Here is a 26,826-nt window from a genome sequence, read left to right as displayed (position 1 = left end):
GAAGAGAAGGCTCCCAGGAGACCTAATTGTGGCCTTCCAGGACCTGAAGGGGGGCTCCAAGAAAGCTGGGGAGGGACTTTTGAGGGTGTCAGGGAGTGATAGGACTGGGGGGGATGGAACAAAACTAGAAATGGGTAGATTGAGATTGGATGTTAGGAAGAAGTTGTTCCCCATGAGGGTGGTGAGAGACTGGCACAGGTTGCCCAGGGAGGTGGTGGAAGCCTCATCCCTGGAGGTTTTTGCAGCCAGGCTGGATGTGGCTGTGAGTAAGCTGCTGTAGTGTGAGGTGTCCCTGGCCATGGCAGGGGGCTTGGAACTGGCTGATCCTTGAGGTCCCTTCCAACCCTGACAATTCTGTGATTCTATGATAGGACAGTTCTGAGAGCTACCAGGAAGGAAACCTATCTGTTTCTTGGCCTGAAGAGATGAGAGCTGGTTAGCCATGCATGTGTCCTGCAAGGGAGGCAGCAGCCCTTCTTTTGGCAGTGCTGGTGGTGTGAAAATTCTTGAAGAGGCAGGTTCAGACAAGTGCAGCTCTCAAAACTACTGAGAGATGTCCTTTTCTCTTGCACCTCCACTACCCAGAGAGATCACTATCTGTAGCTGGAGAAGAAAATACAATATCCTCATCTTTTTCCAAAGAAAAGCCCCCAAAGCAGCCACCTCCCTCCTACTTGGCCTGGGTGGTCAATTTTAACCAGTGTTAGGCTGGATGTGTCCAGGCTGGGGGTCTGCTGCTTTACAAAGCAGAAAGTTTATCCCCCAGGGAGGGTAAGAAACATCACAGCATTCCTTGGGTGTGCTCCTGCTCACTGCAGATGCCCCAGCTGGCAACTTTTGGCCAAGAAAGGAGGACTGGGACCAGAAAGACATAGTTGGGAATGAAAAGATAATTTCCTCACCACCCTCCTATTCATTTGGTGTTGCAGGAGGCTTCTGTGACTATGATAGGTGGTGGTTGTTTTTTCCTTATCCCATGCCAGGTGTTTTATTCCAGCCCAGTTATTAGCTTCATTCCTTTGCCATAAAACTCCTCTCTCTTGGCTCCTTAGAAGCAATCTGCAAGTTAAAAATTGGTCTCCTAGCTAGAATTAGGTTTTATTCTCCTTCACCTGAAAGGAAAGGCCTTGCAGGCAGCAATAACTTTGTGTTTGGCATCATTGCTGATTAAAACATCTTCTGATGAGGCTTGCCCACAGGGCAGCTGGCTCCCTCTGGTAACCCACAGGAGAAGGTGGTTGGCTTCCCCAGCATCACCCCAGTACATGGCAGGCCATGGTCTCCATTTGAGCTCCCCAAAGCAGCTGCTTTCCATAGCATTTCTGGCCATGTGGAAGCCAGCTGGCTGCTGTGCCCCACACTGGTGGCTGCAAGGAGAGGAGGGTTTGGCTGGCTGTCACCTCTGGGGAGTCTGCTGGCCACAGACTGATTTCTAGGCACTGATTTCCTCATGCACAGAGGAAGCATGACATGCAATTACCCTATAGCATAACCCACAAGGAGTGGTAAAAGGAACAGCAAGGTGATGAAATTATCTCTGAGCACAGAGTGCTCTGGGAAGATGCAGATGCCACTCAGGTTTTGGGGTCCAGCAAAACAGACCCAAGGCACAGGCAATGTTTGCTGCACTCAACGTGTTCACAAACCTTCAGCTCTGCTAACACATGAGGAGAAGATGCTGCAACAAAGCTGGGAGGGGTCTGGAGCACAGCCCTGTGAAGGGAAACTGAGGGAGCTGGGGTTGCTTAGCCTGGAGAAGAAGAGGCTCAGGGGAGGCCTTCTTGCTCTCTCCAACTCCCTGAAGGGAGGTTGTAGCCAGGTGGGGGTTGGTCTCTTCTCCCAGGCAAGCAGCACCAGAACAAGAGGACACAGTCTTAAGCTGTGCCAGGGGAGGTTTATACTGGAGGTGAGGAAGAAATTCTCCCCAGAGAGAGAGATTGGCCATTGGAATGTGCTGCCCAGGGAGGTGGTGGAGTCACCATCCCTGGAGGTGTTTAAGAGCCTGGATGAGGCACTTGATGCCATGGTTTAGCTGATTAGATGGTGTTGGGTGACGGGTTGGACTTGATGAGCTCTGAGGTCTTTTCCAACCTGGTTAATTGTGTTCTACTCCTATTCTATTCTATTCTATTCTATTCTACTCAATTAGAAAGACTGCATCACTCAGAAAGGAGGAAGAGAGAAAGAAGAAATGCTGAATAACTTTTGAGTGTTCAGGGCCAAGAGAAGAGCTTAAACCAAACTAAATGCTAGAAAATTTAGAGGGAAAAAAAAATCAAGTATATTTGCTTTTGCTCTGCTTCAAGTATGAGAGCTTCCCTAAACTGCCCTGCTCTGAGATGATCAAAATCCAGCAGGTTTTCCTCTACAGCTCCATAGTCCTAGAAACACAAATTCCATCTGAATCACAGGGGACAAATATTTGCAAGAAAGATAGCACTAATCACGTTGCCATTTCCACTTCAGCTCCAGGGTGCCTACACAGCAGTGGCTGACACAGAAGCAGAGCACAGCTCTGAGGCAGGCAGTGTCAAAGCACGTTGCAGGCATCAGACACTTCTGTTTCATCAGGCAGGCAGGCAGCATCCAGGTAAACACACACACACACACGCACTCCTGCCAAGGACATCTCTTACACTGTAAGCACTGCCCACCCTTCCAGACCTGGCCTTTCTGACTGCTCCAGAGCCTCCTTCACTCATGGTGTTCCTATTTTCCTGGAGTTGATTGGCCTGTTGAATCAGAGTCATGGCAAATATTTCTCTACCGATAAGGATGTGCTTGTGTTTTCCACACAGCCAGCAGGATTGATGGGCACTGAATTTTAATCACCCTTTCTCCCTGTCTTTTAGTTCTTCAGCACTGTGTAACTTCACTGAAGGCTTTGATGCAACCCCAACTGAAATTATGGGATGCCCTTAAAAAAAGCCCACAAGTTCCTACTGCCTTCCTACTGTTGGCCCTAGGCAAAGCCCTGCTGCCATGAATTTGTTGCTCTGCTCAGCTGTAGATGTGTAAAATGATGAAATTGCTCCTTCAGGTGAAATGGCAGCACCTGCTTTAGTAGGTTTCACAGAATCACAGAAACACTCAGGATGGAACAGACCCTCAGCATCACCAAGTCCAACCCAGAACCCTACCCTACAAGGCTCACCCCTAAACCAGAGCCCCAAGCACCACATCCAAAACACCTTCAAACACAGCCAGGCTTGGGGACTCCACCACCTCCCTGGGCAGCTCATTCCAATCCCTCACCACTCTTGCCATGAACAAAGGTTTCCTACTGTCCAGTCTTAACCTACCCAGTGGCAGCTTGAGGCCATTGCCTCTTGTTCTGTCACTAATCACCTGTGAGAAGAGGCCAGCAGCAGCCTCTCCACAATGTCCTTTCAGGGAGTTGTAGACAGCAATGAGGTCTCCTCTCAGCCTCCTCTTTTCCAAACTAACCATCCCCAGCTCCTTCAGTTGCTCTTCATCAGATTTATTCTCCAGGCCCTTCCCAGCTTCCTTGCCCTCCTCTGCCCTGGCTCCAGCCCCTCCACATCTCTCTTGTGTTGAGGTGCCCAAACCTGGACACAATACTCCAGGTGTGGCCTCCCCAGAGCTGAGTGCCAGGGGACAATCCCCTCCCTGCTCCTGCTGGACACAGCATTGCTGATCCCAGCCAGGATGCCACTGGCACCTTGTGAGCATCCAAAGCTAAACTATGGTTTCAGGGTTGATTCCTGCTGGGTTGCAGTGTTCACCTGCCAGGAGAGGATGAATCAGGTTACTGCATAGCACCCACACAATCCATAGGATTTTTCACTCCTTCCAAGTTCAGGGTCATCTTTTCCCCCTCCTGTTGGGTGTACCCCTGCACCTCATAGAAGCTAACTGGATTATACAGATTTCACTATCACCATCACTGGAGGTGTTCAGGAGGAGACTTGACAGGGTGCTTGGTTGCATGGTTTAGTTGGTTGGGTGGTGGTGGATGATAGGTTGGACACGATGATCTTGAAGGTCTCTTCCAACCTGGTCTATTCTATTCTATTCTATTCTATTCTATTCTATTCTATTCTATTCTATTCTATTCTATTCACTAAAGGGATAATAGGGTTTTGTGTGTGCAAAGAATGGCAGCTGGAAAGAAATATCTTGACATGTGAGCTGAACAAGGTCCACTGAGTGAATCATGGGCACAGAGCTAAAGAGGAAAATTGCCTTTTAATGGCAGGATCAGCGTTTCTAATTGTGACTTCATGGTTATGTGCCTGTAATTCAAAATGCTGAGACTATCACTTACAGAATAGCAAGCAGACAAACATCATTCTGGCAATGAATTAATCCCAGCAATTACCTCCCTGCTCCATGCTGTGCAGGGAAACCCTCTCCTGGAAAGGAGGGAATTAATATTCTGCATTCATCTTGTGTGAAACTAGGGTCTAGGGAGCAAGGTGGCTTCTCAGAGAGACAATTCGTGGAGCCCTGCATAAATGACTATTTAATTGAAGAGTCCTAAGTCAGCTTCACACATTCATAACGTTAAAAAAGACATGGAAGGGAGATCTGGTCTCTTGGAATCATAGAATTGGCAGGGCTGGAAGGGACCCCAAGGATCAGCCAGTTCCAACCCCCCTGCCATGGGCAGGGACACCTCACACTACAGCAGCTTGCTCACAGCCACATCCAGCCTGGCTGCAAAAACCTCCAGGCATGAGGTTTCCACCACCTCCCTGGGCAACCTGTGCCAGTCTCTCACCACCCTCATGGGGAACAACTTCTTCCTAACATCCAATCTCAATCTACCCATTTCTAGTTTGGTTCCATCCCCCCCAGTCCTATCACTCCCTGACACCCGCAAAAGTCTCTCACGCTTCCCTTCCATGATCTCACTGGAGCAACATCACAGGACCAGAACAAAATAACTGACTGCAAGAGCAGCTACACCTTGATATTTGCCACCTTAAAGGCAATTAGAACCTGAAGATGAAGCTGCCTTATAAGGACAAGTTACCCTACATCTAGTTTACTCCCTCCAGCAGCACAAACATGATCCTAATTCTACCCATTTCTATATTTTTTCCATTCCCCCCAGTCCTATCACTCCCTGACACCCTCAAAAGTCCCTCCCCAGCTTTCTTGTAGCCCTCTTCAGATCCTGGAAGGCCACAGTTAGGTCTCCTCAGAGCCTTCTCTTCTCCATTTAACATTTTAACACTTCAAGAGTTAAAGAGTTGGGGAGCTGAGGCACAAAGCTGTTCTGACATTCAGACTGTTCTCTCTTTTTAGGGATGTTTGTCTGGACAGCTGAGCTCCTCTGGGCAGATAAAATGAGAGGCAGAAAGGGGATGGTGCATTCACATGGAACAGCCACCACTTCTGCATTTTGTACCATCAGTTGCATTTCAGCAGCTTCTCTGTGCAGACCAAATGCTCACACCTTACACCTGCCACCCCCAGATCAATCCTGAGGTTTTACAACAGCAGCTTCCCACACCTGCTGAAAACATTTTCATCTTCACCATTGCTATAAAGACAAGACAGGGGAGTGGCTAGGCATGCAGTGCCTCTGTTCTTAAGCTTTGCTCTGCCCTAGTGTAGAACAGGAGCTGAGCTGCAGCATTTGGATATGGCTGCAGATCTTCCAGTATCTGAAGAGGGCTACAAGAAAGCTGAGGAGGGACTTTTGAGGGTGTCAGGGAGTGATAGGACTGGGGGGAATGGAGCAAAACTAGAAATGGGTAGATTCAGATTGGATGTTAGGAAGAAGTTGTTCCCCATGAGGGTGGTGAGAGCCTGGCACAGGCTGCCCAGGGAGGTGGTGGAAGCCTCATGCCTGGAGGTTTTTGCAGCCAGGCTGGATGTGGCTGTGAGCAACCTGCTGTAGTGTGAGGTGTCCCTGGCCATGGCAGGGGGGTTGGAACTGGCTGATCCTTGAGGCTGATCCTTCCAACCCTGACAATCCTGTGATGCTATGATTAAAGGGAGAAATAGGGAAGGACAGGGTCTGCAGGTGTTGGTTCTCATACATGGGCTGAACTCCACTCTAACTAAGGGACAAACTCAAAGGTGCAAAGCCAGGTGAGCCATGCTGCTGCCTTCCCTGCAGACAGCACCTTGCTGTCTTTCACAGAGCCTCAGGGGCTGGAAGGGACCTTGAAAGCTCATCCAGTCCAACCCCCCTGCTAGAACAGGAGCACCAATAGCAGATCACACAGGAACACACCCAGGCAGGTTTTGAATGTCTCCAGAGAGGGAGACTCCACAACCCCCCTGGGCAGCCTGTTCCAGGGCTCTGTTACCCTCACAGGGAAATAATTTTCCTCCTGTTTCCATGGAACTTTCTCTGCCTCAGCTTCTACCACTGCCTCTTGTGGTGCCATTGGGCATCCCCCAGCAGAGCCTGGCTCCAGCCTCTGGGCACTCATTCTGCACAGCTTTATCAACATGAATGAGGTCACCTCTCAGTCTCCTCCTCTCCAAGCCACAGAGCCCTCAGCTCACTCAGTCTCTCCTCATAAGGAAGATGTTCTACTCCCCTAATCATTTCTGTGGCTCTTCACTGGACTCTAAAGAGGACACAGTCTCAGGCTGCACCAGGGGAGGTTCAGGCTCGAGGTGAGGAGAAAGTTCTTCACCAAGAGGGCCATTAGTCAGTGGAATGTGCTGCCCAGGGAGGTGGTGGAGTCACCGTCCCTGGAGGTGTTCAAGAGGGGATTGGATGTGGCACTTGGTGCCATGGTCTAGTCATGAGGTCTGTGGTGATAGGTTGGACTTGATGATCTTTGAGGTCTCTTCCTACCTTGGTGATACTGTGATAGTATGATGCAGTTCCCTGAGGTCCTTCTTGAACTGACAGCCCCAGAACTGCTTCAGCTACACTCCTTAGAGGTGCTTGCTGCACAAGAAGGGGGTAAAGCTTTTCCAGCCCCCACGTGTGGATTTTTCATGAGCAGAGGAACACAGCAGCACCAACATTACGTGGGGTGCACGGCTTGGTACTTACCAGGGATGTAGTTGCAGAGCCTCTCCATGGCTGCCTTTACTGTGCTGTTGTGCCACTGTGCAAGCTGCTCAATTACAGACACCACGAGCACACAGCCTTTAAACAAACAGAGAAACAAGAAGAGTGAGTTCAGTTATCTGTGAAGTGCAACAAAGCACCTTATCACAGGCTCACAGGATGTCAGGGGGTGGAAGGAACCTCTGGAGGTCTTCCAGTCCAACCCCGCTGCCAGAGCAGGACCAGAGAATCCAGCACAGGTCACACAGGAACACATCCAGACAGGGCTGGGAAGGCTCCAGAGAAGGAGACTCCACAACCTCTCTGGGCAGCCTGCTCCAGGGCTCTGTGACCCTCACAGTGAAAAAGTTCCTCCTCATGTTGAGGTGGAACCTCCTGTGCTGGGGTTTCTATCCATTGCCCCTTGTCCTATCCCAGGGTGCAACTGAACAGAGCCTGTCCCCTCCCTCCTGAGCCCCACCCCTCAGACACTGATAGACATTGATTAAATCCCTTCTCAGTCTTCGCCAGACTGAACAGCCCCAGAGCTCTCAGCCTCTCCTCCCCAGGCAGTGCTGCAGTCCCTTCAGCATCCTTGTAGCCCTCCCTTGGACTCTCTCCAGTAGATCCCTGTCCCTCTTGACCTGGGGAGCCCAGAACTGGATGCAATATTCCAGGTGAGGCCTCACCAGGGCAGAGCAGAGTGGGAGGAGAATCTCCCTGGATCTGCTGGACACACTCCTCTGAATGCCTCCCAGGACCCCATTATCCTTCTTGGTCACCAGGTCACATTGCTGTCCCACCTTGTGCCACAGAAGTTTTTCAGACATCATTGGGCATTTGAATTCTAGAGATGCTCCATGGAAATTGAGTGTTCAAGAGAAAAAACCTCTTCAGATCCTGGAAGGCCACAATTAGGTCTCCTCAGAGCCTTCTCTTCTCCAGACTGAACAGCCCCAGCTCCCTCAGTCTGTCCTCATAGGAGAGGAGCTCCAGCCCTCTGCTCATCCTGGTGGCCCTTCTCTGGACACCTTCCAGAACCTCCAGATACTTCCTGGAACAGAGGCTCCAGAACTGGACACAGTGCTCCAGGTGGGGTCTCAGCAGAGCAGAGGGGGAGAATCACCTCCCTGGCCCTGCTGGCTCTGCTTCTCTTGCTGCAGCCCAGTCGAGGTGGGTATCTCAGGCAGACAGGAGGCAAGGAGCCAGGACAGCATTTCACAGCAGCCTGAACAAAGATTTCTCTTGGAAATCCCTTGTAACTGAACATTGTTTCCTTCCCAATGCAAGAAATCTCAGCTCTCAGGATTTGCTCTGACCTAGTCTAGAACAGGAGGTGAGCTGCAGCATTTGGATGTGGCTGCAGATCCACCATGACCTAGTCTGGAACAGGAGGTGAGCTGCAGCATTTGGATGTGGCTGCAGATCCACCATGACCTAGTCTGGAACAGGAGGTGAGCTGCAGCATTTGGATGTGGCTGCAGATCAACCCTGGCCTAGTCTAGAACAGGAGGTGAGCTGCAGCATTTGGATGTGGCTGCAGATCAACCCTGGCCTAGTCTAGAACAGGAGGTGAGCAGCAGCATTTGGATGTGGCTGCAGATCCACCCTGGCCTAGTCTGGAACAGGAGGTGAGCTGCAGCATTTGGATGTGGCTGCAGATCCACCATGACCTAGTCTGGAACAGGAGGTGAGCTGCAGCATTTGGATGTGGCTGCAGATCCACTGTGACCTAGTCTGGAACAGGAGGTGAGCTGCAGCATTTGGATGTGGCTGCAGATCCACCATGACCTAGTCTGGAACAGGAGGTGAGCTGCAGCATTTGGATGTGGCTGCAGATCCACCCTGACCTAGTCTGGAACAGGAGGTGAGCTGCAGCATTTGGATGTGGCTGCAGATCCACCCTGACCTAGTCTGGAACAGGAGGTGAGCTGCAGCATTTGGATGTGGCTGCAGATCCACCCTTTCCCAAAGCTCAAGAGCATCAGTGTCCAGGTGCTCAGGCTGCAGGGTTTTCAGACTCTTCAAAGAGAGCTTTTAAATTCCTTCCAAGTGTCCCTGCCTGTGTGCTGTTAAATCAAAGTGCTGTTTTCCCAACATAAATAACTCTGATGCTCCTAAGGATCAAGCAGCAAGTCAAAGAGGAGGTAATTCAATTGGAACGTGCTGTAAGACCAATATGCCTGAGCCTTCTGTAACTGCTTCTACCCCAAATACAGCAATCCAGGGGAAATTACAGTGAACCTGCCACCTCTTTTGCAGGGCTAAAAGCCCACTTCTCCATACTTATTAAATAAAATGCTCACTCAAAGCAGTCTGCAGAGTGATTTATAAAGCATGCTCAGAGCCATTACCTCCAGTCAGCCTAAAAAGAATGGAGAATAAATGGAGAGAGATACAACCAAGTTAAAAAAACCCTTGAAGCAAGTCATTCCTTGTTCCCTCTCAGCCCCAAAATACCTGTGGGCTACCCAAGGAATTAACAATTAATTAAAAGACAATAGCTCATAAAGGTATGAAAGAAGTAGAACAATAAAACCCCACAGTGAAACCAAAGGGCACATCCAAGTTGAAGGGCAAAGTGTGCTCAAGACTCAGGCTTAAAGAACAGTCCCAGGCCACCTGGTCCCTGGTTAACCACAAGCAGGTGCCTTAGCACAGCCTGATCCTGTCTCATGCCCCAGGCAATGCCAGGGCCAATCCCAGGAGTACATTTGGATGAGGACACCCAGTTGAGGAGGGAGGCAGTAGAGGGGTGCAAGAGACTTCAGCTATTTGAGTGCAAGCCGTGCCCTGCACTGGCCTCACAGACAGGGGCATGGAGCAGATGATCTTTGGAGGTCACTTCCAACCCAAACCATTCTATGATTGTATGAGAATAGACCTTGGTTTATTTGCAAGGTTAGCGTGGGAACAGCCACACCAACTCCATCATTTAGAGCTAGGGTGGCAGTGCAAATCCTTGAGACAGCTGCAAGCACATCTAAAAGGCACAGCTTGGACCTTACAAGTTCCTATCATAAGGTCAAAAATTCACAGAATGAATAAGGTTGGAAAAGACCTCAGAGATCATCAAGTTCAACCTATCACCCAACACCTCATGACTAACTAAACCATGGCTCCAAGTGCCACATGCAATCCCTTTTTGAATACCTCCAGGGATGGTGACTCCACCACCTCCCTGGGCAGCACATTCCAATGGCCAATTCCTCTTTCTGGGAAGAACTTTCTCCTCACCTCCAGCCTAAGCCTCCCTGGCACAGTTTGAGACTGTGTCCCCTTGTTCTGGTGCTGGTTGCCTGGGAGAATAGACCAACCCCCACCTGGCTACAACCTCCCTTCAGGGAGTTGTAGAGAGCAATAAGCTCTGCCCTGAGCCTCCTCTTTCTTCTCCAGGCTAAACAACCCCAGCTCCCTCAGGGCTGTGTTCCAGACCCCTCCCCAGCTTTGTTGCCCTTCTCTGGCCACATTCAAGGTCATGTTATTAACACAGATGAGCAGCTTGCAGACCACCCACACTACCCTTGCCCTGCCTTCTGGGTCTGGTTTGTTCATGCCAAGCAAGAATACAGGCTTTGTAACACTCTGAGCATCAGTAGAAAAGCACTTCCAGATCTGCAGCAGTCATTAGCAGCCCTTGCTTGTTTTCAGCTGAGTAGATGTTTGGATGCCATTGATTTCTCCACCATGAGCTGGGCACACACTAGGCAGCCCAGACAGGCTGCACCAGCAGAGCCTTAAAAAAGCTTTAAAATGGTTTTTGTTAAAAAAAAGCTTAAAAGGTTTCAAAAAGTCTTTCCTAGGCCCACAAGACTCTCTTTAGGAACAACTACCTGAAGGGAGGTTGCAGCCAGGTAGGGGTTGGGGAGGGGTCTGGAGCACAGCCCTGTGAGGAGAGGCTGAGGGAGCTGGGGTTGCTTAGCCTGGAGAGGAGGAGGCTCAGGGGTGACCTTATTGCTCTCTACAACTACCTGAAGGGAGGTTGTAACCAGGTGGGGGTTGGTCTCTTCTCCCAGGCAAGCAGCACCAGAACAAGAGGACACAGTCTCAAGCTGTGCCAGGGGAAGTTTAGGCTGGAGGTGAGGAGAAAGTTCTTCCCAGCAAGAGAGATTGGCCATTGGAATGTGCTGCCCAGGGAGGTGGTGGAGTCACCATCCCTGGAGGTGGGCAAAAAAGGATTGGATGTGGCACTTGGTGCCATGGTTGAGTTAGTCAGGAGGTGTTGGGTGACAGGTTGGACTTGATGATCTCTGAGGTCTTTTCCAACCTTATTGATTCTGTGATTCTCTGACTCTAAGTTGCAAGAAGCAGGTGCTGCTGTTGCTCCTCAATAACACATTTCAGTGCCTTGACAGGCTGAAGGATGCTTCCTCTGGCAGAAATTCATTGCCATTATAATGCCTAGCAGCCACTAGAAACTAGGCTCTGGCATTAATAAAAGGCCTGTCTCTTTTAGTGATGGTTTGTCCCATCTGCTATTAATTTCTAGGGAGATAAGAGAAAGCCATAACCATTTTGCACAGCAGCAGTCATCTGAAAGCTCACACGTCAGGCAGTACCTCTCCCCATGTGTTTGAAAATGGAGGGCAATAACAAAGTGACATTCCCAACAAGTTTGGGAGGGAGGAAGGGAAAAAGTATATACTAAAATCATAACCCAGTAATAAAATCAGTGCTAGAGAAATTCATTCCTCAGCTGTGAAGCCTCTGGCAGTTTGAGCAGACTATTTAACTTAATCCACTTCTGCTGCCTAGGTTTGAAAGGCTCTATAATTAGAATTATACCTAGGGATGTCAAGAGGTGTCTGGATAGCAAAAGCTGCCTCCCTAAGACTCAGATCTAAATACATTTGTCTGAGCAAAACTCTTTTATATGGGATTCCTGGCAGCTGGCACATCTTCCTCTGCCATCCTTTGCTCAGGCTCCTGGGTGCTGGAGGCCTTTCTCACCCCTCCAGCCATAGCACTGTCCCCCAGATATAAATTACAGTATCACAGTATCACCAAGGTTGGAAGAGACCTCAGAGATCATCAAGTCTAACCTGTCACCACAGATCTCATGACTAGACCATGGCACCAAGTGCCACATCCAGTCCCCTCTTGAACACCTCCAGGGATGGTGACTCCACCACCTCCCTGGGCAGCACATTCCAATGGTGAACAACTCTCTCCGTGAATAACTTTCTCCTCACCTCCAGCCTAAACTTCCCCTGGCACAGCTTGAGACTGTTTCCTCTTGTTCTAATGCTGGTTGCCTGGGAGAAGAGACCAACTCCCTCCTGGCTACAACCTCCCTTCAGGTAGTTGTAGACAGCAACGATACCTCCCCTGAACCTCCTCTTCTCCAGGCTAAGCAATCCCAGCTCCCTCAGCCTCTCCTCATTAAATGTGCATCCTGGAGTATAAGGAGGAAATAGGCCCCCAAAAATGTGGCCTTGGACACAAAGTAGCTCTCTGTAAACTCTGACAGCCAGGTTATGGTCACTCATGATGGAACAGGAGCCAGATCCTTGCCTGACACAGCATCAAACCTCTGCCTCAAAGCTGTCTGCAGTACAAGTGTGTCTCTCATCTTCCTGGGCTTATGTAGTACAGAAGATGAAGTTTTTCCCAAAGCATACTCTTGCTTCTTCCATTCCTAGATCATAGAATCATAGAATTGTCAGGGTTGGAAGGGACCCCAAGGATCATCCAGTTCCAATCCTCCTGCCATGGGCAGGGACACCGCACACTAATGCAGGTTGCTCCAGAGAACAACCCTTAATACCCTCAAGGTTTCATCCTGGTGTGGAAACACTCAGCTCAAAAGACAGAACTGTGCCTGCAATGTTAGGGCAGGTATTTTCTCATACACAGCCAGAGGGTTTGCTGCTTTGAAAGGGTACTCCAGAAAGGAGTCTGAGTGCAAAAGTCTTTTTAACTCAAACTTTGCCACCTATTGCATTTGCAGTGTTGATGTATTTCCCAGAGGCACTGAATATGATTACAGGTATCTATATGCAGAGATGTTGGCAAATACAAGACCTTTCCCCCCCCCCCCCTAAATTTACTAAGCACCATCAGGTATCTTAGACATGCTGAATGGTGCATGATTAGCACGTCTGTCACTGCACAGAAAGCTGCTGGCTAAAGACATTTGGGAAGTATTAATTCAGCATTCTTTTGGAGGGTGTTGGAGCTCTGTACCCAAACCAGCAAGTCCTGCAATGTCAACTCTCCTTCCTGCTGCCCATGCAATAGCAGGGAGGAACTTCAGACCCCTGATTTCAGAACTCTATTCCTTCATTAACACTATTCCAGGAAGGATCTGGAGGTGCTGGAAGGTATCCAGAGAAGGGCCATGAGGATGAGCAGAGGGCTGGAGCTGCTCTGCTATGAGGATTCCTGGCAGCTGGCACATCTTCCTCTGCCATCCTTTGCTCAGGCTCCTGGGTGCTGGAGGCCTTTCTCACCCCTCCAGCCATAGCACTGTCCCCCAGATATAAATTACAGTATCACAGTATCACCAAGGTTGGAAGAGACCTCAGAGATCGTCAAGTCCAACCTGTCACCACAGACCTCATGACTAGACCATGGCACCAAGTGCCACATCCAATCCTCTCTTGAACACCTCCAGCCCCTATGGGGCTGTTCAGTCTGGAGAAGAGAAGGCTTCAAGGAGACCTTCTTGTGGCCTTCCAGGATCTGCAGAGGGCTACAAGAAAGCTGGGGAGGGACTTTTGAGGGTGTCACAGAGTGATAGGACTGGGGGGGATGGAGCAAAACTAGAAATGGGTAGATTGAGATTGGATGTTAGGAAGAAGTTCTTCCCCATGAGGGTGGTGAGAGACTGGCACAGGTTGCCCAGGGAGGTGGTGGCAGCCTCGTCCCTGGAGGTTTTTGCAGCCAGGCTGGATGTGGCTGTGAGCAAGCTGCTGTAGTGTGAGGTGTCCCTGGCCATGGCAGGGGGGTTGGAACTGGCTGATCCTTGAGGGCCCTTCCAACCCTAACAATTCTATGGTACTATATTACTTCATTAATACTACATTCTTTTACTCTGAAAGGTTGGACTAGATGATCTTTGAGGTCCCTTCCAACTTGCTTGGGATTCTATCCACCCATTCTATGAATTATTTTTTCCTTCACCCAGTGAGAACTCTGATGCTGATTCTCAGCTTTCACTTCCTGGAAGCCTCTGCTATCAACATCTCCCAGCCAAAAACATATCCCTAGAGTTTCTTCCATCAGACTTTAAAGAGTTTAAGAAAAATCTATACCTGCAGGCATTTCCAATGGAAATGCTTTCTGTATTAATTAACAGGAATTACAAGTGGGTCTGCGTGTGCCAATCATGAAGTTTTGTTTTCCAACCAAGCAAGGGTATTCACATTTTACTGTAGCCTGAATGGGAGCAGGAGGGGTTAATGGAATGGACTTCATCCCAGCCTCAAAGGATTGATCTTTTTTTTTCAGATCCTGAACCATAGAATTGTCAGGGTTGGAAGGGACCTCAAGGATCAGCCAGTTCCAACCCCCCTGCCATGGCCAGGGACACCTCACACTACAGCAGCTTGCTCACAGCCACAGCCAGCCTGGCTGCAAAAACCTCCAGGGATGAGGCTTCCATCACCTCCCTGGGCAACCTGTGCCAGTCTCTCACCACCCTCATGGGGAATAACTTCTTCCTAACATCCAATCTCAATCCTCCCATTTCTAGTTTTGCTCCATTCCCCCCAGTCCTATCACTCCCTGACACCCTCAAAAGTCCCTCCCCACCTTTCTTGTAGCCCCCTTCAGATCCTGGAAGGCCACAATTAGGTCTCCCCATAGCCTTCTCTTCTCCAGACTGAACAGCCCCAAACTCCCTCAGTCTGTCCTCACAGCAGAGCAGCTCCAGCCCTCTGCCCATCCTTGTGGCCCATCTCTGAACACCTTCCAGCACCTCCAGATCCTTCCTGTAATAGGGGTTGCAGAATGCACACAACTTGCTTCAGATACAGAGTTCCTCACACCACTGACAGTGATTGCCTTAAGCACAAGCAGGACTCTGTGCAAGGCTAACACAATCATGAGAGTGGGAGGCATCATGCATTGTGCAATCAGCAACCAACCAACCAGCCTTAAATAAACAAAATACAACCCTCCAGATGCTCATGGCAAGCATCAGCTATGTGAGATGCAGGGAAGAGTTGCCATGTTGCACATCTGTATCTACCTGCACACATACAAGGGTGTCTGTTGGCTTGCCAAGCACACCTTTATATTGTGATCATTAAGAGATATTTGCATTTTACACCCAGAAACCCTCAGTAAGGCTTAGGCTGATTTGGAAAATGACTTTTTCCCCCCCACCATCAGCTGCTGAAGATTAATATCCCTGTAGGAAATATTCCTATTTGAGCAGCTTCTTCAGTCTCTCTAACAGACTTACTCACATGCCTGTGATCCTTCTACCCACAGCATAATCTTAAGGATTATGTCCAGTTTTGGGTTCCCCAGTTCAAGAGGGACAGGCATCTGCTGGACAGAGTCCAACAGAGAGCTACCAGGATGCTGAAGGGACTGGAGCACTGCCTGGAGAGGAGAGGCTGAGAGCCCTGGGACTGTTCAGTCAGTGGTCAACCAGCCATGTAGAGCTCTCCTGCTCTGTGGGGAAGTCATGTTGTACAAAAGCATCCAAAGCACTTGGAGAACTAGCTGGAGAACTAGCTGAGGTTAAGGCTGCAGTCAGTAAATGCTGCCCTGGCCTCACTGATAATCTGGTTTTGCACAGGCAAGCCAAACTCAGGCAGGAGGTCAGCCCTTAGAAGAGAAGACTGAGAGGGGAACTGATCAATGTCTATCAGTGTCTGAGGGCTGGGGGTCAGGAGGGAGGGGACAGGCTCTGATCACTTGCACCCTGGGATAGGACAAGGGGCAATGGATATAAACTCCAGCACAGGAGGTTCCACCTCAACATGAGGAGGAACTTCTTCACTGTGAGAGTGACAGAGCCCTGGAGCAGGCTGCCCAGAGAGGTTGTGGAGTCTCCTTCTCTGGAGCCTTTCCAGTACTGTCTGGATGTGTTCCTGTGTGGCCTGTGCTGGATTCTGTGGTCCTGCTCTGGCAGGGGGGCTGGACTGGAAGATCTCTGGATGTCCCTTCCAACCCCTAACATCCTGTGAGCCTGTGATGTTATGGCTAAATTTGATATCTATTAGTGATCAGGAGGTCAGATTTTGCCACTGAGCCAACTGAGCCAGGTTGGTGAAATGAACACAGGGATTCTGTGGCTTGGCAGTGGCTGTGCTGCAATCCAAGTCAACCCCCAGCCTCTCAGAGTCAAACACACTGCGGTGCGGTGCTGGTATTGGGCATGGCCTTTCCACAGAGCTCACTGAGCTGTAAATTACACACTCTGTCATGATGCCTCCCCAGACAATATGTGCACAGCCACTGTGTCTGAGTGCACTTACTAAAAGCCTCCAGCTCCATTTGGCAACGTTCCATTGTGGGAAGTGACTGGGGACTCGGAATGGCACTGGTCCTGCTACAGCCCCATGGGGGGTATTTCATCCCTGCACTCATGCACAGCTCAACAGAGGCAAACTGCTGAGGACATTGACTATCACACAAATCAACACAGCTACAGGGTAGTGTTCTACCCTGCTGGGAAGCTTGAGAACATAGAATCACAGAGTTATCAGGGCTGGAAGGGACCTCAAGGATCATCTGAATGAAGCACTCAGTGCCATGGTTTAGCTGATTAGATGGTGTTGGGTGGTAGGCTGGACTCGATGATCTCAAAGATCTTTTCCAACCTGGTTAATTCTGTATTCTGTATCTAGTTCCAACCCCCCTGCCATGGGCAGGGACCCCTCACATTAGAGCAATTCTTTAACATAACCAGAGCTGAAAATATGGAACCATAGAATCAATAAGGTTGGAAGAGACCTCAGAGATCATCAAGTCCAACCTGCCACCCAACACCTCATGACAACTAAACCATGGCACCAACTGCCACATCCAATCCCCTCTTGAGCACCTCCAGTGACAGTGACTCCACCACCTCCCTGGGCAGCACATTCCAATGGCTAACAACTCTCTCTGTGAAGAACTTTCTCCTCACCTCCAACCCAAACCTCCCCTGGTGCATCTTGAGACTGTGTCCTCTATGTTTCAAAGCTTCTTCCTACACCAGGAGTATGTGCTCGTGGGTGAATGGATGAGGTGACCAGCAAAGGCTGCTGAGCAGGGCACCCTATCAAGCACAAAGATGGGGAAATGTGCTTGCCTGGCTGCTGACCCACAGCCTCTCTGCTCACTAGTGAGGAAGAAGGGAAGTGCTGCTGTCTGGCTCTGCGGAGTGCTCCCTGACAATCACCTCCTCCCCCAAAGGGCAGCCAAAGTTAATCACCCACAGAGCAGGGCAGCCTGCTGCTGGGGAGCAAAGAAATAAACTCCACCATCTGCAAATGGTTCTTGCTGTCACAGCACTGAATCCCCAAGCACAGGCTTGGAAGAATCAGAGCATTTTAGGGGTTGGAAAGGACTTCCAGAGATCATTGAGTCCAACCCCCCTGCCAGAGCAGCAATCACCCAGGGCAGGCTGCACAGGAATGCATCCAGGTGGGTTTTGAAAGTCTTCAGAGGAGATTCCACAACCTGTCTGGGCAGCACATTCCAGGGCTCCATCACCCTCACTGTAAAGAATTTTCTCCTCATGTTGAGGAGGAACCTTCTCTGTTCCAATTTGTCTCCGTTGTTCCTTGGCTTATTGCTGTGCACCACCCAAAAGAGCTTGGCCCCTTCCACTTGACCCCCCACCCCTCACATATTGATAGACATTGATCAGATCCCTCTCAGCCTTCTCCTCTCCAGATTAAATAACCCCAGGACTCTCAGTCTCTCTTTGTAAGGGATATGCTTGAGTCCCCGAATCATCCTCATGGCTCTCCATGGGAAGCCTCTGATCTAACAGCTAATCTGTGGCATCTGTGATGGTCCAAAAGGACAAGGTAGATGTAAACCTGTTAAGATCATAGAATCATAAAATCATGCCCAGGGAGGTAGTTGAGGGCCCTCTCCTGGAGATATTCAAGGTGAGGCTCAACAGGGCTCTGGGCAACCTGATCTAGTTGAGGCTGACCCTGCTGACTGCAGAGGGGTTGGACTGGATGACCTTTGGAGGTCCCTTCCAGCCCAGCCCATTCTATGATTCTGTGGTTATCCTGGCTGATGGAAGTCCAGAATGATGTTACATTCAAAAAAGAGGATGTTGTAGTTTGGGCTGGGTGCCCTCTGCTACAGGGGTGTTTCCTGTGTCCAGAAGTCCAGCCCAGTGGGTGGACACAGAAATTAGGTTATTTCCTACCATGATCCCTTGCACCACTAAGTTTCACGGCGGGGTCTGGCACTTCCTCTTTCCTTCCTCTCCGCCACCGGGTAACTGGGGGAGAGATCTCCCAGCCATGGGGCCTGGCTAGACCCAAGGCCACGGGGGGATGGGCAGTCTCAGATCTGGCCAGCTGAGACTAGCCTAGCAAGAGGGGGGGGGGGGGGGGGGAAGGAGGAGCCCTGGGGGTTTTGGGTGCACCCTCAGGTGGGGATGGGATCTCTCTGGGTCTGTTTTGGGGTTTCTTCGTGTCACTGTGTTTCTAGCTCTCTGCACGCACTCACTGTTCTCTGTTCAAACTTTCCATCACTTTTGCAATCCCTTTGAGTCGTCATTTCGGCGCGTGGTGGGGACGGGGTTTGCCCCAACCCATTACAGAGGACCAAGAAGGACCAAGAAATCTTGTCCATGCTTCTTTTCAGAGAAGGAGCCACTCATAATTACTCTCTGAACAAAGCCACCCACCAGTTTTGTCCTGCCTTGTGGAAGCTTAATCAATGTCACATCTCTCAGCCATTAGCTTAGTGCTGAAGTGGTGCCAATAGCCTTACTCAGGCCCAGCTGTGACATCTATTACTGCTCCTGTGTCTACAGGCCTCTATCCCATCAGCCAAGACAATCAGGTTGATCTGACACTGTTCCTCCTTGATACATCCAGTGAGGCTCTTACTCACATTTACTTTTGAAAGCTGATTTTCTGCAGTTTTAACCACTGCAGAGTTTTTCCAGGAGCTGATTTTTAGCTGATTGATCTACCCCCAAATCTCCTTTCCTCACCAAACAGAAGAATACAGCAGTTCTGTCTTGCCTTCCAGCATCTCCTCCACTTCCAGCATCTCCTCCACTTCCTTCATCTCCTCCCCTTCCTGCTGCTTCTAAGGCAGCTTCAGCCTTCCCTGAGGTTGCTTCAGATAGTCCTGGATGAGGTCAACTTTGCTAGAGAACAGCACAATGTGCAAAGACCTTTTGAGGGGCTGTGTGGTAATTCAGGTTGTTGGGAGGTGTGTTAAAAAAAGGGTTTCAAAATTAATCAGAAATAGTAGAGAAATAAAGAATCTGATCTTCAGGCATGATGAAACATTAACACCAGTGGCAACTGCTGCCACTGCTACTGTACTGCCTTCAGGTATCATAGAGTCATAGAAGCAGCCAGGTTGGAAAAGACCTCAGAGATCATCAAGTCCAACCTATCACCCAACACCTCATGACTAACTAAACCATGGCTCCAAGTGTCACATCCAGACCCTTTTTGAACACCTCCAGTGATGGTGACTCCACCACCTCCCTGGGCAGCACATTCCAATGGCAAATCTCTCTTGCTGGGAAGAACTTCTTCCTAATATCCAGCCCAAACCTCCCCTGGCACAGCTTGAGACTGTGTCCTCTTGTTCTGGTGCTGGTTGCCTGGGAGAAGAGACCAACCCCCACCTGGCTACAACCTCCCTTCAGGGAATTGTAGACAGCAAGAAGGTCTCCCCTGAGCCTCCTCTTCTCCAGGCTAAGCAACCCCAGCTCCCTCAGCCTCTACTCACAGGGCTGTGCTCCAGACCCCTCCCCAGCTTTGTTGCCCTTCTCTGGACACCTTCCAGCATCTAAACATCTTTCCTAAACTGAGAAGCCCAGAACTGGACACAGGACTCAAGGTGTGGCCTAACCAGTGCTGAGTACAGGGCAGAATGACCTCCCTGCTCCTGCTGACCACACTGTTCCTGATGCAGGCCAGGATGCCATTGGCCTTCTTGGCCACCTGGGCACACTGCTGGCTCATGTTCAGCTGCTGTCAACCAGTACCCCCAGGTCCCTCTCTGCCTGTACAGCAACTTAAGTAAATCTTTGCTTGCCCTGTGAAATGGGCAGCACATTCCTCATTTAGCAGAAGGTCAAAGAGCAGAGTGCCTGAAGGGCTCACTCATACACCATGGCTGATAAAAACCAAAACAACAACATACAGCATCTTGTCTCAGGATGCCCCACTGAAATTACCAGGTTGCACTTAGCAAAGGCTTCCCTAGGTCTTGTCCTGGAGCCATACTGCCAGTCAGTAACAAAAGCAGGAATGAAATCCAGAGCCACCATCCAGCTCCCAAAGCAGTGCACAGAGCAGAAACTCACCAGCTTTACACCAGCCAAACCAGTCGTGTGGGGCACTGCATATAGGGAAAGCTTTTGCAGCCTTTTCATCGAGCACAAGAGAAAAGCAGAAGGATCTATGACATGCAAAGCATGCAGAAGGCCCAGAGGAAAGGGCTGAGCTGATTCCACTGTATGCAAAAAGGAGGAGGAAGTTTTCCAGCCTGGGAAGGCAGGAAACACAGACAGTGGAAAGAGACTGTCAGATGTCAGGAAAATTCTTCTCGTGTCAGGGACTAAAAGACCATTAAGAGCAGGCTGGAGAGGGCTGGGAGCTGCTTAGGTGTACTACATCTGCTCTTGTGGTGGGGAAGATTCCCATCAGGTTCTTTCCCCCTCACAGAATCAGCCAGGTTGGAAGAGACCTCCAAGATCATCAAGTGCAACCTATCACCCAACCGTAACTCATCACCCAGACCACGGCACTAAGGGCCTCTTTTCATTCATTCTAAAAGGCAGTAGCATGAAATCCCTTTTCAGGTGGGGATGCTTTCCAGGTGCTTTATTTTTACACCAAGGCAGTTTTGAAAAGACTTTGAATGAAGCAGCCAAATCTTTCCAGAAAATGGAACAGAAATTCTGTGACTCTCTGTAGTGGCTGAGCCTGATTACAGCTTCTGCCTAAACGTTCTCTAGCACAGTTAAGTTTGCTGTGGAAAGGAGTCACCTTTTCTAGACAAGTAACAATCTCAAAGCAGAAATGTTTTGGCCAGCTTCCTGCTATCAGCTGTCTGAAATGATCAGCCAGCTTGGCCTCATACTCCCCTCTCCTCCAGCCCTATTCCATATCAGCATATAGGTGCCTTGCCAATAGTACATATCCCAGCATCTGCCAAGGGCAGGGGAGTCCCTTGAAGCATCCAGCCACTTTCCCAGCATGACCAGAGCATACTGGGGCAGAGAGTGCTTACCTAGGGAGCACCACAAGTGATGACAGAAGAATCATAGAATGCTTTGGACTGGGAGAGATCTTCTAAACTCATCTAGTCCAACCTCCCTGCAGTGAGCAGGGACACCCCCAGCTAGATCAGGTTGCTCAGAGACCGGTCCAACCTGACCTGGAATGTTTTCAGGGATGGGGAATCACCTCTCTGGGCAACCTGGGCCAGGGTTTTACCACTCTCAGTGGGAGGGAAGGAGGGAGGGAGGGAGAGAGGGAGGGAAGAAAAAAACACATTACAACAATAAAAAAACACCCAAATTCTTACTTCTGTCCATTATAAATCTCTTATCTTTTAGTTTAAAAACACCAACCCTTGTCCTGTCACAACAGACCCTGCCAAAGAGACTGTCCCTATCTTTCTTACAGGTCCCCTTTTAAGTACTGAAAAGCTGCAGCAAGGTCTCCCTGGAGCCTTTTCTTCTCTGGGCTGAACAACCCCAACTCTCTCAGCCTGTCCTCAGCAGCAGGGGTGAAATCAATAAAGGTTCCAGAACTGCCTTTTGTTCTCCTGTCACATCACTTCAGGGAGTGGTGATGCTTTCAGTGGAAAGGGCTTAATGGAAGAGATTTTCTGGGGTTTGTTACTGAACGAATGTCCTTTTGCTGCCTTTAACTGCTGGCATAGCAATCTCCATCAGGCAGGTGGTACACACAGAGGAGGGATCACAAATGACTATTCAATGTGCAGCCACCTCATTTCCCCCAGCAAAGAGAGGCAAATAACTCTGAAAGCTCAGACACCTGGCCATTTCACTTGCATGAGAAAGCCAGTTTCTTCAAGGAAAAAAAACTAAATGTCCTCTGCCTTTGGCAGTGGGAACTTAGAGCTAGAAAAGCTTTCAGGTTGAAAAAGGCTCTTGAGATCATTGTCTCCAAGAGTTAACCCAGCGCTGCCAAGCCCACATGAAAAATGCTGCCTCCATCTACAAAGCCAAGAAGACTCAGAGGAAGCTCTCATGGCTTTCTCCCCGTGCCTTCCCAGATGGCTCACTGAGCCAGCAGGGTCTGGAGTAGAGCTGTTGAAAGGAAAATCACAGCCTTCCCCCTACAGCTGAAGCTGGTCTCAGCTTAATGTCTGCTGCTCAGAGTGCTGGTCACCAAATCAGTCGCAGGGACAGACGTTAGCCCTGCTCCACGCCACGGCAAGCGTATCCATCAGCTCCTCCATGCTTTCCCTTCCCCACTTGTGACAAGGAAGAGGCACAGATGGCTCCTCCATGTTGTCAAGAGTTACTCAAGAAAGCAGCTGATCAGTGAAACCCCAGAGGTAGCCAAGTGGGCTAGCAATCAAGCAGCCCTCCCTACCCGGCCAGGCCAGACCTGCACAGGTTTAATGCTCTGCATGCTTCATTTTCAGGTGGCAGTTTGCAGAGGTGTGGACAGGCCTGAGTGGAGCTCACCTGCATGCTCTTAGCCAAAGGGACACCTCAGAGAGAGCAATTGGTCTGGGAGGTTTTTTGAGCGCTTCCCCACACACTGGGGAGAAGCTCAGCGGTCCCAGCAATGGGGCTGGCACAGCTGTCCTCCCCTTGGGAAGGGGCTAGAAAAAGCAGAGTTTATCTTGTGCAAGGCAACTTCAAAGCAGTGTGCAGTCACTTGAGGAATTCACAGCCTAGCTGGGTCAATAGGATGGAAAGGGCAAACCATGTTCCCCTGACATCTGAAAAAGCAGCAGTGTGAAAATCCTAGAGGCAAGCAGGCTCACCACCCATCTGCTGCCATCAGGGCCATAGCTGCCTACAGATCTCACCATGAAACCTCTCCACTTCCTCTGCTCTCTGTCAGCTGCTCAGTCCCTGCTTCTGTGCCTGCTGCCGTTAACCAGGCCAGTCCCTGACAGCCATTTGTGCTGTTCACAGCACGCTCTCCTTTTCCATCCATGGCTGACCCCAGGCAGTGGCTGTGCCCTGACTTCTCTCCAGTCTTGGTTCACTGCCTACATTTAGCCTCTACCTGGGGTTAAACTTAGCAGCTGTTCTATCCCCTGATGACCCCTCCCCAGATGAGAAGGGGAATCAGGAAAAGGAGAGGAGACCCACGTGCTGAGATGAAAAGGGATTGAATGGAGCAGCAAAACTAACACCAACACCACTGTAAGTGTACAAAGTTATACTGAGCCCAGGGAATGTGTGGCAGCCACAACAAAGGGGAAAGCAGTCTTTGGTAAGTGAGCCCCCCCAGGAATGGTCACCCTTGAGTGAAGGAGAAGCAGAAGGAGAAAGAGTCCCATCCCCAGACTTCCTCCTTTATACTGTGTTGCATGGATGGCACAGGATACACAGTCTCCAGCTTGGCTCTGGCTATCCCCCTGCCTGCTTAAGCTCCCAGCTGACTGCAGACTGCTAATGGCCTGCAGACCATGGCTGGCCCAGGATCCTGTCCCAGTGAAACCAGGACATCTACTCTGCCCTGCTGTGCCAAAATTTGCAGGGGCACTGTGGGCAGCTCAGAATTGAGGCCAAGCCCTTTTTAAAATCAGGTTTAGGTTTATTATTTCTAATGGTGTCCCTTGAGCCACAGTGAAAGTAAGCTGGGGCTGAAAAGGAAAAAGTCCCTGCTGTGGGATGGAGACACAGCAAAAGTGCCTTGAAAAGCTAGAAGAGAACAAAATGAAATGTTTGATCACTTGCTGACAGAAAAGCTTCTCTCTAGGTACGCAAAGCCTCACATCAAGGGCATTTCTGGTGCAGATACCCACAGCTTATGTTGGCTTTGGTGTTCCTGGGCTTGCTTTGGGAGTCACACAGCCAGATGAGGCTATGAGGCACTTCCGGCTGTAGCTGCTGTGGTGATCACCACAGTCACCAAAGTCACACGAGAAGGGATCTACCAGAACATGCTCACCCCAGTTGAGTACCAGTGTGCTCATGAAAAGGCAAGGAAATGTGACAAACAGCTCTTGTACCTTGGCCATCTGGAGGCTACCACCCAGACCACAAAGCTGCCTGGCCCCTGTATGGACCAACTGTTCTCAGGTAGAGTTTCCCAGGCAACGAAATCAGTGAGGAGACCTTGGGTGAGCCTTGGGGGGGGGAACTGTGCCTGCCTGCATCGTGAACCCAAGCAAATACTAGGACCCCACAACACCTCCAGGTCCCAGACCTACAGACACTAACCCCAGCTCTTTCAGACACCATTCCTTGCAGAGTGAACAACATGAACTTTGGGAAGCAGCCACTCGAAAACAAAACCATAAACTGGCTCCAGACCCCACGCTGGCCTTGCAAAATCTTCTGGGCTTATTTCAACAAAGGCTGTGAGCACTTGGCAGCACAGCTGTTGAAATAGATAAAGGCAAGATTTATGAGGTGCACAGCAGTTCTCAGCTCACAGGTGGAGCAAGGAATGAACTAGTCCAGCAGGCAAACAAAACCTGGATACCTACCCACACAGGTGTGCCCTTTGTACAGCCCAGAGGGCAGCGAAGGAGCTGGTGGGTCAGTTCCACAGGGGAGAGAGGAGGAAGAGGCAGCCTTCAGCAGGAGACAGAGGATGCAGGATAAATTAAAGAATGTCTGTCTAGACCTCCTCATCCTAAGGAAGGGGGGGAAAAAAAAGAAAGAAAGAAGACATCAGGTGGGAAGAGCACATGTAGACCTGTACGCCTTCAATGCTCAGGGAGCATCCTGCATCCTTGTCTCATCAGTAGCTCAAGACAGAAGGAAACCTTTGCTCCTGTGTAGCTCTGTGGAAAGCAAGGACTGCTTCCCAGGCTGGAGCTCGCACATCTAACACAAGTAACAGAATCAACCAGGTTGGAAGAGACCTCCAAGATCTGCCTTCTTACAGGGTGCACAGAGCATCCCCTCTCACACATCCCAGGTGCCCTGCCTGCCCTTCACCCCCCTCAGCCTCTCTCTGGCCATTCAAGGCTGCTGTGCAGCCACCCACCACAACTCAGCCGGTCCCCCACACACGGGCACCCTGTGACCCGGCTGGGGGGATGCCCCTTTGGCCCCCAGCCACAGTCCAAACCCCACGCATCCCCATTGCCCCATTTGTGTCCCTTCCCAACCTGCCGGCCTGGGAGGACCAGGAAGGTGGCATGAACAGCTCTGGCTCAGCGTTCCTGTGTCTTCTGCAGCAGCAGCTGATGACTAACGACCTTAAACCACAGTAGCTGCCGGAGCCACTCAGCGTTAATAACGCAAGACACTCCCCTGCACAACTAGCATTGCAAAAGGGAAAAAAAAACCACCACCAACTCCCCAAACCCTTCCCCCCACCCCTCACCGTCACTCCCCTGCCCTCCTCCGCAGAGGAGAAAAAAAACTTGAACTATCTGCTTGCTGCTTCGGCAAGATTTTCAGGCAGGGCTTCGGTCGGGAGGACTGGCATGAGAAAATGAAAGAAAGAGGCTGCTCAGGCTGGAGTCAGGGGGATGGGAGGGCTGGATGGGGCTCCTACATTGGGGTTTCACCAGGGCTTTAGTTCCACCGTGGGGATGAGAAGCTGCTGCTGGCTTAAGGGCAGCATTGGGAGCTGAATCCCTGCTCCCAGAGGCTTCCAGCTGCCCGCGGGCTTGAAAATTGCTGAGCTTTGCACGCTTTGGCAGGCACAACTCGAGGTTTTCCTGACTCTTTTGGGGGTTTATTCCCCCCAGATAAGGCAGAAACCAGTCATCTCCCCAGCCTGAAGCCAAAGCGGAGAGTAAAACGTGCCTAAATGACATCACTTCAGAGGTGGAACAAGTTTGAACAGCTATGTCCCAAGCACTGTGGATGCAAGGATGGCTATAAAGATGCAGAGTACCACTGAGGTATTGGGGGTCCAAAGCTGCCTCCCACCTCTGCCCTTTTTGTACAACCCTGGGCAAGTCTCTTTCCTCCCCAGCGAGCCACAGGTACTGATCTTTCCTTTCCACCCCTTGCCTGGCTCTTCCAGAAGCGGGCAGGCTGTTGGCATGGGTTGCCAGAGGGAGAGGAGGAACCTGTCTCACTGGGCATCCCTGCCGGCTCCCCGGGCATGATTAAAGGAGACTTGCAGCTGGTGTGGTAGAAAGGAAAAGAGGAGCTCTCAAAATCGGGCATTCCTGGCCAAACCTTCAGACATTCCTGCAGACCTCCAGACATTCCTGCAGACCAACGTGACCAGAGAGAGACCAGATCAGCTGGAGCGGTTAGTGCGGCTCTTGCAAACCACTTCTTTGCTAGGGGAGCCTGACCCCTGAACGTGTCTGAGGGCACGCCTGGAGAGTTTGCCTCGGCTTTGAGAAGCAGGACTTGCCTTGTGATGCTGCTGCTGCTGCTGCTATAAACTGGTGGGGCTGAAGACAATAAAGTGAAATAAAATAAAAGAAAAGAATGTGAAATAAAGTAAAGTAAAGTAAAATAAAAAATAAAGTAAAATAAAATAAAGAAAAATAAAGAATAAAGTAAAATAAAGAAAAATAAAGTAAAATAAAATAAAGAA

At 50.2% G+C, this 26,826-nt stretch overlaps 1 protein-coding gene across 4 annotated transcripts in view; it reads right to left on the bottom strand.

Annotated features, from left to right (window-relative positions):
• Positions 1–25,535, bottom strand: part of AOAH (acyloxyacyl hydrolase) — a 112,023-nt gene extending 86,488 nt beyond the window's left edge. For all 4 annotated transcript variants that reach the window (XM_068152735.1, XM_068152736.1, XM_068152734.1 and 1 more), the window contains exons 1-3: positions 25,430–25,535; positions 24,800–24,948; positions 6,992–7,087 (exon numbers count right to left, since the gene is read on the bottom strand). In XM_068152735.1, coding sequence (XP_068008836.1) covers positions 6,992–7,087; positions 24,800–24,948; positions 25,430–25,461 — 277 coding nt within the window. In that variant the 5' untranslated portion in view covers positions 25,462–25,535. The remainder of the gene's footprint in view (positions 1–6,991; positions 7,088–24,799; positions 24,949–25,429) is intronic.
• Positions 25,536–26,826: the final 1,291 nt, after the last annotated feature.

This window comes from Melanerpes formicivorus, unplaced genomic scaffold (genome assembly GCF_026170545.1).
Source record: "Melanerpes formicivorus ecotype bairdi unplaced genomic scaffold, bMelFor1.0.p_v2 SCAF_24, whole genome shotgun sequence".
Taxonomy (NCBI): Eukaryota; Metazoa; Chordata; class Aves; order Piciformes; family Picidae; genus Melanerpes; species Melanerpes formicivorus.
This window is presented reverse-complemented; position numbering and strand designations above follow the sequence as displayed.